The following is a 15693-nucleotide window of genomic DNA, read 5'->3' as shown; positions in this document are numbered from 1 at the left end:
TTAACTATACTTGCATGGAATAGCATAATGGTAAAAACAGTGTCTCTAGAACAGGATTTCTGGAATGTTGTGTTTAAGATGCTGATGTGCTGAAGGCAAGATAGGTCTTGGGAATGTGATCTGTAAAGCTTCCTTTTCTGTGAAAGAGTTAACAGTGAATCCAAGTCTAGCAAATACACTGGATAGATAGATGGAAGGAACTGTCTTCAAATCTTGTGAAATCTGGGGAAACACTGAGTGCACTGGGTTTACTGGACTGGTGCCCAAGACAGGTTTTTGTACAGATATCTGCTTTTCAGTGCTTTGTTTTCAGGATAAACCTTGGATTTTTGAGCCTACGTAAAGATCAGCGTAGTAATTAATTCTTTCACCGTGCACATTTGTAAAAATAATATTTTTGTATGTTGATATTTATTGTTTTCTAATAATGGGAAGTCTAGACATTATTAACAGGATATCACTTTTAATATATAGATATAGAGATAGCAGACACTCCTCCTTATCTTCTAAAATACTACCTAGTTAAATAATATATATTAAAGTTGTAATGAAAAATATCTTTTAGGTTGAATATCTTCAGCAGTCAAACAAAGAACTTGAAAATCGCATTCAAGACCTCTTGGATACAAAAAAAAATGTGACTAGTGAGGTAGTGCACTTAAGCAATAAAAATGAAGAACTCTGTCAAGAACTGAATGAAATAGACCATTTGGCACAGCAGTTGGAGAGACATAAGGAAATTGTGCTTGAAACTGCAGATAAAGAAATAGGAGAAGCAAAGGTAATCACTAGTGTTTTACGGGTAGGATCTTCTAAGCTCTTAGGTTAAATTTCTCTAATTTGCCTCAATTTTGGCGTTTTTAGCTGCAACAGGATACCTAAAGGAACATTGAAAATTTTTTTTCTGATTTACTTAGTCATATACGGAATTTCTCACTAAAAGATTAATTACAGCAGTTATGTCTCATTACTGTGTTAGGTGAAATTAATTCAGTTAGGCAGTCTGTCTTCCTCCTTCTGTTAGCTCAGTATAAAACAAAATTCAGAGCTATTTAAGCTATTGATACGTAATAGATGTTTGCAACAGTGAGGAGTGTATGAGTAGTTTTTTTTTATGAGGAGTCACGGTGTGATTCATTTAGTTGTTTTGTTCAACGTGAGTGTTTATGGTTAAAGTGTTATGCACATGCAATTAATAGGAGCTTTAATGAATGTGTGAACCTAAAATTTTGCAGTTTACAAGAAACTAATTATACTTTGTTTCTTAAAAAAATCCAATTTCCTTAATTTTTATAACAAAGGTATTGGTGTTTTGAATATGTAACTTGAAAAATGAAGGTTTTTTTGTTTGACAGAAGGAAATTGAAAGAAAGGACAGTGAAATACAGGATCTTGAAGACAAAATAACGAGGCTTAAATCAGTAAGTAAAAATTCTTCCAGCTTAAATCTTCTTTGTAATACTTTTATCATACTGTTGTTCACATTTCTTTCATAAAGATTAGCAGCGCTTCATTATTTTTTAAATGAAACTTCTGTAGTATCTCAAAATTCTATCAAACTAATGTAATACATGTAAGAGCTGAAGAAGCTACATCACATTGTGAAAATAAGCAGAAAGAAATCTCTTTAGGCAGCATGCTTTACTATCCTTACTATACATTTTGTTATTATTCTTGCAATTGGAAGTTTAATTGCCATAACACGATCATTTTTACTAAAATTTAATAATGATATCCAAGGTGCTTTTAATATAGGATCTACTTTGTCTCTTAATAAGTGAATATTTACACATTATTTTCCTAGTCAGAAACAAAACTTAATAGCCCAGATGAAAGATGTCAGTATGACCCATTCCTGAAACATCTATTTTCAGTTGTGTACTGGTCACATGCAGTGTTTTGTTTTAGTGTTTCTAGTGAACTTGAAAATATGAAAATATTTTCAGAGCACCAAATTATAGGAAATACTAAACGCCAACTGCATTAAATAGCTGCAGGATTGAATTGATTGAGATACAGCATTGTGATCTAGCTTAACACCAACAATATTACTAAGTTCCATTTAAAAATATTTCTTGATTTAGTTATTACTTTTTCCCATGTTTACATCTTACTGTACTTCTGGTTTGGTTTCTTGGAGTAGCAGCTGGATTAAACAAATGTGAGTCTTGCTTGTTTCACTGCTGATTGCAAACTGTGTCAGGAGTAATGCCTAGAGCCAACAATATTCACTTAAAACAAATGTTACATAAAACATCAGGATTACATGAAATCAAACAGTGTTGAATATTAGTAGCTTAACAAAATGTTAGGTAATTAACTTTTCTTCCGATGTCTCTGTTGGCACTTCTAAATTTTTGTAATATTTGTTACTTCAGGAGTTGTGCTCATGTCGTCGACAGAATGAGAGATTGAGTGAAGAACTCTTTGGAAAAGCAGATGATAAAGAGAATCTCGAACTATTGCTAAACCAGCTTGAACAAGAGAAACAGAGGCTGACAGAAAAAACAGAGAACTTTGAAATAAAAGGTAAACGATAAAATGTAGATTCCTGTAAATTATCTTCCTTTAATTTTTGAAATAGAATATCTTAAATGTTTAAGATGCAATTAATAACACCGAAGGACTAAAAACACTAATAGATAAATGAAAAAAATAGTCTGTAGGTCTTCAATCAATATTTAAGTGAAATATTTTATCTCAAAAGCATATTTGAAAATTCAGCTTTCACAGTTGAATTGTAGTTCCACAGGGCATCCTAATGGTAATAAGGCGTTTCTTACAAAGTAATTTCTTTTATCCCATACTGTTTTTATTCAGTCTTTCTGAGGGAGTGACTTCAGACTGTTTCTTAAGACTTTTGTCCAGACCGTAAAAACCTCCATGGGCAGAGATTCCTCAGTCTTGTTAGGCGTCTATTTCCAAAATTTGTTTATGCTCAGAAAAGTTTTCTTTCTATTGCTTGTAAAAATAGCTTGATAGATTGTTTTCCTGTAGCAGTTTACTACTCTTGTTTCCTGTTTACTCACATTTGTGAAGAAACTGGTTCCGTCTTGCCTGTAAACTCCTCTTGGTATTGTCTGCAGCTCTTAAGGCCCTCATGAGCTGTTTTATAGGCTGAACAAACCCTGTTCCCTCAGCCATTCCTCACAGGGCAGGTATTCTGCTACTAGACTAGTTTGGAGACCCTTCCTGCACTCACCCAAGTTTATCTAGATCCTTCCTGTACTACAAGGAACAAAACTGGGTACAATATTGTAAAGGTGACTTCATAAGCCCTAAGTAAAAGGAAATAATCACATCCCTTGATCTCCATCTCCACTGAGGCAGTCCACTCTACTGCTAGGCCTCAGCTGGTTCCAAAACACACTGCTGATTCACGTGTAGGCAATGGTCATCCAGGACCTCTGCGTTGTTTTCAGCAGATCTGGTGCCCAGGCAGTTACTGGATGTTAATCCATTCCTAATGCAAATGTCTCTGATGAAATTAAGCTTTCTTTGCAGTTGTTTTTATTTCTCTTTCTGCAGAACGGGAACTTGTCCTAGAAATAGAAAGAATGAGATTAGAATACGGTATAGCTCTAGGAGACAAATCTCCATCTCGTCTAGATGCATTTGTCAAAACTTTAGAAGATGACAGAGATTATTATAAAAGAGAATTAGAGTATCTTCAAAAAATGATAAAACGAAGACCTAGCCCAAGTCGTAGGACTCCAGAGAAGGTAACGTTCTTATTGTCAATACAGGCTGGAAAAATTATGGAGTTACTGTAGATTGATTTAAGAAGCTATCAAATATATTTTCAATAGCAATAGATGTTTTCTATTTTTTTAGATTGCATTCTTAGCATAAAAATTAACTGAGAATAACTTCAGTGAGCTTGCTTTTTGTTTCTCTACTCACATTTTATAGTAGTGTTGATTTATATATTGATCAATTTGTGTAAAATAAATAGAATTAGATATTAAAGAAACAAAGTTTGAAGTATTATTGTTAGCTGTTGCTTTTTCTTGTTAACAGTTTGTTCTCATGGTTAAATTATACTATACTATACTATACTAGTAATGCCACGTTTCTTGGAATTAAAATGTATTAGGTATGTTTTTCGTATATTCCTAATCATATGAGTTCTTTCTTTCTTGTAACACTTAAGTGTCCAATTATCTAATTAGTATATTTTAACCTCAATTTTATTAATCACTTTTGCAGAGTGAAGATCTGAGATTGATCACTAGAGAAAGAGATGAGCTACAGTCCATGTTAGACAGATTTGAAAAGCATATGATAGAAATTCAATCCAGCGTCAAGCTATTGACTGCAGAAAGAGACAGATTAAATATTCTTTATGAGCAGGTACAAAGAGCTTTATAATTGGCATTGAAATATCCAATTCAAACTTACTTTACTATTGCTTGTTCAAAAAGAAGGAGCTCCACATTATAATAGAAATTGAGTATAGACCTACTAGAAAATATGAAGAATAATAAAATACATACTTACATATACTTTTTTTTTTTCTTTTTAACTTGCTAATAAAATTGTGTGCTTTGACATTCATGTATTAACTTCAGAGTCATTCTAACGTTCTACTGGCATTTGGAAATGAGAAAGATCAGGAGAAAATAAAAAGAAAGCATAAGAAAGTTGGGTAGAGATACAGGCTAGGTAGAAGTTGTAACTAAATTATGAGAAAACGAAGTGAAGTTAGTCTATGCTTGGAACAGCAGAAGGATTCCAAGTATGTTGGCAGTATAAGTTGTTGTGCTCCTGTGTGATTTTAAATGTGTTTTAGTTATCTAGGGAAATAAACTATAATAGCACTTTTGTTGTGATAATGACATTGGAACTTTCTTTTTGTCAGTGTATACATTGTATTAGTTGCAATCCACAAATACTAACAAGTAAAAACTTTTTAAAGTCTCAAAGTGAATTAAACAGGCTGAGAAGAGAAGCAAAGCATCATTTAGTTTCTCAAAGTCACCTGGGAGAAGATGGAGATGTTGCACTGGCAGACTTTAGAAGACTGATGACAGAAAAGGAAAGTCTAAGAGAAAAGTTAAAGGTGAGACTTTTTTAGCTGCATTGCTTTACAGTGAGAAAAAGCTTTTAAATGCTGCCATATTTGTGTATGACTGTCAGTCAGTTCCACTTTTGAATAACTTCTATACCTGTCTGATTTCAAATTCACTTAGTAGAATTGATGAATTGTCTGAATTATCCTGATAATCTCGGTTCCTAGGTAGGGTGACAGTAGAGGAAAGGGCTTGAAGTGTCAGAAGGCAAGTACACACTTCGTGTGTAGAGTGCAGATATCACAGAATATTTTTATATGCACTTCTTTGTGATAGAAAAACCATCTTCAAAACTCCACATGCTACATTCTTGTGACCTTTCTATTGCCTTTTATCTCTGTAATGTTTCTGCGACAACTCACAAATATTAATTAAATTAGGGCCAAATATAAATTTGCATTGTAATTAACCAAACTTTAAATTTATTATTTTTAAAATCTTGTGTGTGTATATATAACTGCAGTGGTGTATTTTCAGCTATTACTTAAATTATGCGTAGTGAAAATCCGTATCTTATTTATTACATGTAAAACCAATGCTTTTACCTTAGATTCAGCAAGAAGCAGCTAACCTTGAAAAATCAAAGATGCAGCATGACATTTCAGAACTGGAAAATAATATTCACCAAGTAAGTCCATTTTTAACAAACAAGTTTTTATTCTAGATTAGGATAGATTTTTTTCCAGCAATTTGTTTTTTCATCTCTTTTCAACTTTGATTTACTTAAAAGCCAAGTTGTGTTAGTTTTGTTCAACAATAATGTCTTTTTATTTTTTTAATTGCAGTTTGAGTTGGAAAGGTGTGAACTAAAGAGTACAGTCTCTATCTTGAAAGAAAGAATAAAGTCTTTGGAAAATGAATTAAAACTGAAATCCAATAAACTTATGCAGACATCTGATGATTCTTCTCAATTTAAAGCTGAACTTTGCTCACTTCAGTAAGTCTGATACAAAATACTATCATCTTTCAGTGACAGTAACATAATTTTACTCTATAAACATAGCAGAGATAAGGTCTTTGGAAGGACCTTGGGACAGTTGAAAAAAAATCACTTGATACATTATTTATCTTAAGGAAATGTAAATATGAATAAGGAAAAAATACTGGTTTAGCTTTTCATACCAAACTCTTCCTGGATGTATTTAATAACCAGAATGCTTGTTATGGCAAACTGTGAATGAAAAGATTCTCCTTCTAGAACAGTTTCCTCCAACAACCATGTTTTCTGTTTATGAATGCACCAGCACAGAAAGTTCTAAAAGGACTTAGAAATGCAGTTTGCTAAAATGAAGACAGATGTGTTTGCAAACTGTAGGAGTAGGACCAAATTGTGCTAGTTTTACACAGGTGTAAATAATACTGAAGTTTTTGTTAAGCATCATTGATACTTGGCAGGTGAGTAGTTCTTGGAGAGCTGTTCTGTAATGGCATCTTGTTTGAGCTGTTTTTCTTGTGTCTCTTTTATATGCTAGTACTATCCAAAGCATACTACATTTTTTGCATGTTGGCATCTTATGATCCTTAGGTGCAGTCAGAAGGGTTTTTATTTACTCAGAAGTGAAGGATTAATTATACCTATATGTTTTAGAGGCCTACTTAAACTTGAAGGATCGCTGCTGGTCTTTCAAATCGTTTCAGAGCTTCCATCAGATACTTCATTCAGAGACAAGAAAAGGCCTTACAGAATGTGGAAATAGAAATTTGAATAAATCTGGGCAGACATTTGAAAATCTTGCATTTGATTTAGGTAAAAATGAGAGCCTTGGATGCAAGGTTATGCTGTTAGATTAGATGTTTTGGATGTTTTACAAATGAAACGAGTGTCTGTTTCCACACTACAACATACCCTTCCACCCCCCTTCAAAAAAAACCCCAAAATATATAAGACAAAACAGTACTATTCTGTACTATATAACTGTAAAGAGCTGAAGCTCAGAAGCAATCCTCAGAGTTTATATAATACTTGAAATTACTCAAAAGCTGTTTGTTGGTAAAACCATTAGTGTATTTGTTTCTAAAATTGTGACATAATTCATAGAGCTGAAATATCTTGTGAGACTCCTTACAATTTTAGTAGAAAGCATCATTACCTATAAAAAGCAGGAGATAAGGAAAAGGGCTGTAGTAATTTTAGCGCTTGGTTCCATTTTGTTATTGCTCTATTTAGAGCACCTTTTTGTCCTCTGAAGTTTCATCCTAAATAGAGTAACTTTTACCTGCAGCTACGTTGTATTCTGTACTGAAAAAATAGAAAGCTTTTCTAGTAAGAAAAATCAGAGGACGTGAATGTTTCAGTTTATCACGGTAGTTTCACAGAGGTTCCATGGCTCCATTTTGAAATGGTGTTAAGGTGGATTTGCTGCAGGGGTCCAAAGCAAGGAAGTGATATTGGTCTCAGCAATCTTTAATTGCTATGATACAGTCCTGCCATGAGGTTACGCTGGAACTGTTACAGAATTTTAAGCAGTTCAAGAGACACAAGTTGAAGAACCCAAACTAAGAGTTCCCAAATTTCTTTCAATTGTGTACTGATTTTCCAGCCTCTTAAATGAACAACTCCAGAGGACTGTGGAAGATTTACAGCACCGATTGTCCCTCAAAAAGGATGAACTTCAGTCAGCTCAAGAAGAAATTGTAAAGCTAGAGGAGAAAATAGGTGATCACTAGTTATTTTTACCTTTGTTTCCTATTTTAAAGACAAGAATACTTATTGTGATATTTATAGATAGGTTAAACCAGAAGAGCACTTCACAGGATGAGGCGGTCAATGTGCTTAGAAGTACTATTACTGTTTTGGACAAAGAAAAGGATAATCTTCAAGAAACTGTAGATGAAAAAACAGAAAGAATTGCGTGCTTAGATGACAACTTAGCTAATAAGGTATGTGCAGTGAAAATACTACTCTATGCTCTTATCTTGGGATTTTCAAAGCTGTTAAGTTTCAGGGAGGCATTTTGCCTTGAAGGCAAGATAGCCGGTAGAGCTCTGGGCACCACATGAGCTCCGTGTTTAGACCTAGGCAATACAAAGTCTTTGCCAACTTAATAAAGTTTTAATTATTACTGTTAATGTGTTCCCTGAACACTTCAAGAAAGTAAAAATATTTTTCCCTCTTTGCAGTTCAAGGTATATCTTGAGATCCCATCTTTTTTTTGATGACATGACAAGCCTTTCTCAATAAAGAAAAAAAACCTGAAAATTTGAATGTGCAAAGATGCAGTTACTTATTGATGAGAGTTAAAATAAAGGTTTAAATATAAAGCTTTTTAGCTTGAGCTATCCTAGAATGTTGCAGTAATACTAGGACAATTTTTGCTTTTATTTTCATAGGAAAAGACAATTACTCACTTACGGCTAACGCTCTCTGAGCTGGAGTCATCAACAGAGTAAGTAAAAACTTTCTTCAGACAGTTTCTTCGGTGGTTTGACTTTCTCCAATAAGTGTCAGAGGCCTTAAAGTGAAAGTAGATGATAATTTTAATTACTTCAGTGAAAAGAATTTAATTCTATTTAAGACAAGTAAATGAGCATATGCAATAGAGTAAAATGTATGTAGCCTTTAAAGAGACTCTTCCTGCAATTAAATGTTAGGGTGCTGGTTTACTGTTAAGACAGCAATTACAAATTAGCAATTGTTTGTCTATTCTTACTTTTTCCAAATCGGTAACATTTCTTTCTTCTCAATTAAGAACTGGCTTTTTAGTATTCCAAATACTCCATTAGGTATTATTAGGTTATTAGATTTACTCAGTAAAAACTCAGGAGCTGATCTCTAATTTTGGTATGTTAATTCTTCAGGCTGCAAGTATAGTCTGTAATAAAATATATTTACTTAGTTTTTAGCTGTTTTATCTGATCTTTCCACCTTGTCTATTTTTAAGCGTCATTTTTATTATTTGTATATCTTAATGCCACACCCTGAAGTTACTTTTATGCTTAGCTTATGCTTGTTTGTCATTTGTCATTTGCATCTTCGCAGAGCGAGAATTGTACCATTTACAAAGAAAAGAAGGAAACCATTACAAAAATCTTTCTGTGTATATAAAATCCATGTTTGATAATTTTCAGCAGTACGCACTATTGTGTGAGTAGAGGCATCGTAAATAAGATTTTCAAAAATCTCTCACTCAATAGCCAGCTGAAGGACCTCTTGAGCAGCAGAGACCGTGAGATATCTAGCTTGCGTCGCCAACTTGATGCATCCCACACGGAGATTGCAGAAACAGGAAGAGTAAAGGAAATAGCTCTGAAAGAAAATAGACGACTACAAGATGATCTAGCTACAATGACCAGAGAAAACCAGGTATGAAGATAGTACGTACTGCTGAAGTATTGAATTATTTATTGCTTGCTTATTGTACATGACTACTGCTGCATCTTGAGTTTGATTTATTATAATTAATTGTTGGCATTTCTTGAATGCTGGTGGACTAACAGTTACTGGGCAGAAAATACAAAAGCAATTAAGCCAGGAATTTGTAAATGCATAGTCAGTACAATAAGAGATACATACACAAACCTTCCGTTTAGTCAATCTTCCCCAAATTAAAAAAGAAGTCTAAATAAAATAAATTGAGGACATAATTGCTTTTCTTATAATGAAATTTTCCTACTTGATTATATTGCTTCATAGTTGCCAGTTATTGCTTAAAAAAAAAAAGAATAATAGGTAGTTATTAAAAGATTATATATAGGGAGGAAAAAAGAAGGTGGTTGTTAGTTCGTCAGAATACATTCTAGTGCATAGTGATTATTTAGGTTATCCATCACCTTCATGAAGCATTGGATGTATTTGGTGAATTATGCCACATTTTGAAATCAGGGTGTTTTGAATGTAGATATTAATGTTTATTTTCTAAGAAACTTGATAATAGTGGCTGTAAAGAAGCATTGGCTGATGCTTAATGTCCAGTTCTGCCAAGGTCAGTTTCCTTTTTTTTGTGTGTGTGTGTTTCTCTACAAGAGGTCTGCTCTACTGATTGATTGGGAAAGATTAATTCTGGGGAGAAAATAGAATAGAGTTTAAAGGTTATGAGTTAGATTAAAGAAAACTTATTTTATGATATGACAGTCTTGAATAGTCTGAATTTGTTTCCTGATTTCAGGAATGGATAAGGATGCACAGTTGATAAGAAATAGTAGAGGTTCCCTTTCCATTGTGTCAAAGTAGTGTGAGGTTTTTAGATGGTGAATTCAGAGGTGCCTGGAGAAAACATTCTTATTGGATTGTCTTTGCTTTGGTAAGGTAGGTGTCTTGGTGAGGTAGTATCTTAGAATTTAGCTGTATATTGCAGCTTTTTTGGGAATGTATTTCTTATGTCAGTGTGTATGTTGGATTTCTTTTTTTAATTTATTTTGGTGGAGATTCCATTCAGGTACTTTATTTGACTGTTTGCAGAACTTTATCTTTTGTTATGTACTTTTATATTATTTAATTTTTCCTTAATAATTTAATCTTTCCTCTAGTAGTTCAGAGTCCTAGCTGCTTGGTAGCAGCTAGCCAGTCAGTAGTTTTAGGCTAAAAAGTAGGTGGGAAGTGGTTTATGATTGCCTGGAGGACTCAGAGTGTTAGTTCCTGTGTATTTGTGATCAATCTTCCAGCAGAGAGACGTACAATTTCTTTCGGTTGCTGATGACTGAACACTTCCCTTGTAAGGTGCATGCTACTAGTACATAGATTAAATTTCTATCAGTTATAAAATTAAAGATGAAATGAAATCTTTAATGTCTTGAGGGATTACCTGTTTTCTTAGAGTATCCTAATTTATTTTGTTGAAAGATGAACTACTTCAAGTTGATGGTTTAGGTTAAATAAAAACTCTGAAATAGAGGAGGTTGAGAGGTTCAGTGTTTGATTGTCATCATCACTGTGGGTTCTGCATCTTGAGATGTCCCCCAGGATTCAGAAGTTAAAGCAACCACTGTTGTGTAAGGCTCATTCTTCCAAAGAACACAAACAGCATATGTAGTTTATGTCCACATGCACGCTTCCTAGTCATCGTTGCTCCATTTGTTCTTAGTTGGGATTCTCGGAGTCTGGGATTCACAGCTGGGAAAGGTTGAAATATGCACTGTCTTGTTAATCCCTCATTTAAAGTGCTGAGGAATAATGAGTTTTGTGCACTAATTGATTACTGCTCACTGAAAGTCTCCCAGTTCCAAATGCATGAGGTGGATGTCACCATGCAAGAGAATGTGCATATGAACCATTTCTAAAAAAAATACCCAGTTTAAGAATAACAACTAGGGCATACGTACTTACTTTGATTGTCTGATACAGTAATATAAAGTGATAAATTACCTGTAATGAACTATTTTGCCTTTATGTAATCATTTTAGGCTGTCAGTTCTGAGCTTCAAGATGCAATACGTGAAAAGGAAGAAATGAAAACAAGAGTTCATAATTATATAACTGAAGTTTCCAGATTTGAGAGTCTGATAGCTTCAAAGGTAAAGATACAATCTGTAGGCACACATTGCTGTTTTTGGTAACGTCGTTAGGTTTAGAATATAACTTTGTTAGGATATTATAAACTAATTAAGAAATGTGGAATTTTGTGTCCTCTTCTCTCCTTACTTACTACCCCTCCTTTTTCTTCTTTTTCTTTTTTTTTTTCCCTGCTTTATCTGCAATACTTTTTTAGTAGTGAATTCGTATAAAACTTTGATTGAATTGTGGTGTGGAATTTCACTGATGTTTCAGTTCTCCATGACACTGGTGAATGACAAACAAATATTTGAATGTTGTTTTAATTTTTGAGTTTTGAAAGTTTTAACAAGTCAACAAGTAAAATATCTTTTACTGTATTATGATTATAGACAACAAGCAAGCATGAATTATAGTTTTTAATATTTGAAAAAAACAGTTAAAAGAGAAATTGTAGGTGTAATTCTTCTGTAAGACATTGTAAAAATAGCATATTGGAATGTTTTCTCCACGGTTGATAAGATTTCAATCTTTTTGCTGTCCTGACAAAACAGTGCTCTTGCTAAATGTATTTTATTCTCATACTTTGATTCAAAAGTGTGAAGTGTGTGAACTCAATCTTATAAGTATTTAAAATAAGAGGGCTAATTTTCCTGATTCTATATGAATCAATACTGAATAAGTAGTCAAGACAACGTGAACTGGCAAATAAATGTGAAATTGGCTATAAAACAATGAGTTTTGATCTGACTTCAATTTGCATAGGCTAGATGAATGTAAATTCAAACACAATTTACAAGTATAAACTGAAGCATAGAGGAAAACTAAAGGTCAGTAGCTTTGAACCTTCAATTTAAAATTCTTGTAGCTTAGATAAGAGTGTTTATAACTATATGTCATTATGTCCATTCACCACTACAAATGTGGTGAATGGGAATCCAGTCATTCAAGTCACGTACCAAGAAACAGTAGAACTTAATTTGCCAGTTATGAAAGCTTAGTTTCAGGGATTTGTCACAACATGTGAATGTTGTCTGCGGAAACAAGAATTTACTTTTCTGCATAGTTTTCAGGTGCTTGATTGTGAGTTTCTGAATCCAAATGCCCCTGTTTTTGTCTGTACCTTCCAAGTTGTGCTGGAAATACAGAAGAATTTCACAAACAATGGTTTTCCTCACTAGATAAATCTGATTCCTACTAGCAGTATGCTCATCCTGCTGTGCACTGAATGAACAGGAGAAAAAAGGAATGGGGCTAAATAAAGAAGAAAAGTTAAGCATCGTCTTATAATGTACATTTGTAGTTGGGCAAAATTAAAGTTTGCAATTTTGTAATTTCATTATAGGCTGCTTATGCCCAGACAGGTTACCAGTCTTTCAAGTGTTACTGTAATATGCACATTAATAAGAGTATGATAGGGAAAAGGGCCAAAAATGGTCTTCTGATGGAATTTCATGGATAAACTAATGTGATGAGTACATATCTGTAATGTGACCCTTGACAACACAAAGAGGTTCAAAAGAACCCCTAACTGGAGAGCCTTAAAACTTATTAGTAACAGCTAAATGTCAATACTTCTATTTAATAAAACAGTGCCATCAGCATTTATTTGTCATTTGGTCTTGTAAAAGGAATGATGCCCTTTAGTAATTGAAAGATAAGAGGAGTAAGATGATGGAGAATGTTTCTACTTTCTACGGTGAGTAGAAAGTAGAACTGTGAAAAAAGGCCAAGCTCTCTGAAGGTATGTTGATGATTGCAGAGTGTTTTGCTGCTTTGCCTAGGAAAAAGAAAACCAAGAATTGTTAGAGAAGTTCCGAATGCTCCATACACAAGCTGAGGACTGGGAAATCAAGGCTCATCAAGCTGAAGGGGAAAGCAGCTCAATACGGCTTGAACTCCTTTCTGTAGATACGGATCGGAGACATCTTCGAGAGAGAGTAGAACTTCTGGAAAAAGAGATTCAAGAGGTAATAACCTACATAGTGCAATTCTGTCAAGAAAGTGAGGTGTCAACATACTTTTTCTATTCTTGAACATAAATTAATTCTTATATATAACTGCTTCAGTTATGGATGGTGAGCTTTTGAAACAGCAACTGATTCTCATCAGATACTTTTTCCTTCTCTAACCTCCCTCCCCTAGCTTCCCAAAATTAGACTCTCATTATGTATTTTAAGATCTCTTCTGTAGGGTGGTCATTGTTATTGTCTCTGTAATAAACTTTTATTTAGTTGCTTCAAAATATCTCGATCTGTCTTCGTGAGTATTGTATGAGTTGAGTTCTTGATTTTATCTAAAACTTTGAATGAAGTATTTGCAGTACTGGTGGCTAGGTTAAATGCGCAAATCTGATAGTGTTTAATAAGTAGTAGTCTAAATTCCAGAATCAGGATTACAAAGTGTGGTAACCTAAAGCAATGGTTTTAAAATAATGAGGTTTATATTCCAGAAACAGTAACTTCATGGAGATCAAGGAAGTTTTGGATTATATAAGTAGTTCTGGACTGACCATATTTTGTTTCATGCTTTTAATTAGCCAAAAGCAGAATAAGAGACTTAATAATGTAAGGTGACTAAAGAAATTAATTGTATTTTGAAGTTTGAAACTTTTAATTCTGTTATGAATTCCAGCTTCCTTCCACTTCTGTTCAGTACATGTATAATTCTTTGAGATGGTGGTTTAAAAATGCAGAGACTATTTATCAGTTTTTCTTAGCTGTGATTTAGAAAAAGAAAAGAAAAATAATGTAATCTAAAGTTAATTTTTTAGGGAAGTTAATTTTTGAAGGCTAGAGGAAGTATTAAATAAAAATCTGTTAATTGGGAGATAACTCTTAATATTCCTGAAAAGGTATCCGTATTTGTTTTTGTTTAGCATATGATTGCACATCAAGCTTATGAATCTCAGATCTCCTCCATTACAAAAAATATGTCTAAATTGGAAGAGGACATTAAACGTGAACATCAGGATAAGTCCTCTGTATTGGCTGACCTGACTTCTGTGAGAGAACTTTGTGTTAAACTTGAAGCTAGCAAAGACCTTTTATCTCGACAGCTTGCGTCTAAAAGCATGGATTATGAAAGGGTAAGCAGCAAAAGCAAGTTTAATTTTTATAATGAAATATCTTTTGCTTTTAATTTTTTTTGTTTTTAATGGTTTTTTAAGAAAAAGCTTCAGAGAGCAAAATCTGTTAATTTACATCAGTTGCTTTTCTGGTTATTGCACAAATCAGTGTTTTTACTTAGTGATTATATTAGGCTTTCTCCTACTGGATTATTCAAGACCTTGAGAACTCTAGGTCTCATCCCCACAAAATTTCTTTATATTAATAAAATTAATGACAAAAACAAACAATTCTACAATTTCAGCAAAAATTAGGAAACTAAAATAAATAAAATAAATAAAATCAAGTATAATATCTACTGTTTTTGTACCTGTGCAAATGCCTACACTACCCACTTAATAATCCAGTTCCCAGTAAAACTTTTTAACAGATATTTGAAAATTTCTTAATTAAGTATAATTTAAAATATTTCTCTGCCTTACTGTGTTTTTTGAGCTCAGTTTCCTTTTCACTTTTATGAAATTTCCAATGATTTTTTTTTTACAGCTCTTCAGGAAAGAGTGCTGTGTGTGTGTGTGTGTGTGTGTGTGTGTGTGTGTGTGTGTGTGTGTTTGTAAACCAGTGTATTAATTATGAATAAAATTTGTGCCCTAGGTTCTAGGTGAATTAGAAGATGTTAAATCAGAAGCAGAGTTGCTGAAAAAGCAGTTATCCAGTGAGAGACTTACAATTCAGAATCTTGAAACATTGCTGGCTACCAGTAGAGATAAAGAATTTCAGAACCATTTAACTTCTCATGAAAAAGACTCAGAAATTCAGTTACTGAAAGACAAGCTAACACTTGCTGAGGGGAAACTGTAAGTCTTAATTTATATGTGTTATGTGGGTTACAAAGAGACTTCTTCTTTATTCTGGCAGTCATAGTCAAATTCTTGATGTTCAGTGTGGCTGAGTGGATTTTTGCAGATAGACCTTTTGGCCAATTGTGGCATTGTTTAGTGAAAAATTTCTCTTTGGATCTTTCATATCGCTTTAATTAATAAATCTGGTGGAATTCAGCTTAGCACTAGCAGTGAATTCAAATAAGAGTTTTAAAATAAACCTTCTCTAAAAGGAAGGTACATCT

The 15693-nt window shown here is 33.4% G+C and overlaps 1 protein-coding gene across 4 annotated transcripts in view; it reads left to right on the top strand.

Moving 5' to 3' along the window:
• Positions 1 to 15693, top strand: part of CEP135 (centrosomal protein 135) — a 33084-nt gene that overhangs the window by 9155 nt on the left and 8236 nt on the right. For all 4 annotated transcript variants that reach the window (XM_090139419.1, XM_031588610.2, XM_031588612.2 and 1 more), the window contains 16 exons: positions 566 to 781; positions 1356 to 1421; positions 2379 to 2529; positions 3529 to 3722; positions 4210 to 4353; positions 4919 to 5062; positions 5623 to 5700; positions 5858 to 6009; positions 7613 to 7728; positions 7798 to 7952; positions 8403 to 8458; positions 9207 to 9375; positions 11412 to 11522; positions 13284 to 13469; positions 14378 to 14587; positions 15222 to 15424. In XM_090139419.1, the coding sequence (XP_089995545.1) occupies positions 566 to 781; positions 1356 to 1421; positions 2379 to 2529; positions 3529 to 3722; positions 4210 to 4353; positions 4919 to 5062; positions 5623 to 5700; positions 5858 to 6009; positions 7613 to 7728; positions 7798 to 7952; positions 8403 to 8458; positions 9207 to 9375; positions 11412 to 11522; positions 13284 to 13469; positions 14378 to 14587; positions 15222 to 15424 (2351 nt within the window). The remainder of the gene's footprint in view (positions 1 to 565; positions 782 to 1355; positions 1422 to 2378; positions 2530 to 3528; positions 3723 to 4209; positions 4354 to 4918; positions 5063 to 5622; positions 5701 to 5857; positions 6010 to 7612; positions 7729 to 7797; positions 7953 to 8402; positions 8459 to 9206; positions 9376 to 11411; positions 11523 to 13283; positions 13470 to 14377; positions 14588 to 15221; positions 15425 to 15693) is intronic.

This window comes from Phasianus colchicus, chromosome 4 (assembly GCF_987193195.1).
Source record: "Phasianus colchicus chromosome 4, bPhaCol1.hap1.1, whole genome shotgun sequence".
NCBI classification, from domain to species: Eukaryota; Metazoa; Chordata; class Aves; order Galliformes; family Phasianidae; genus Phasianus; species Phasianus colchicus.
Note: the sequence above shows the minus strand (reverse complement) of the source record. Positions and strands in the feature narration are given on the sequence as shown.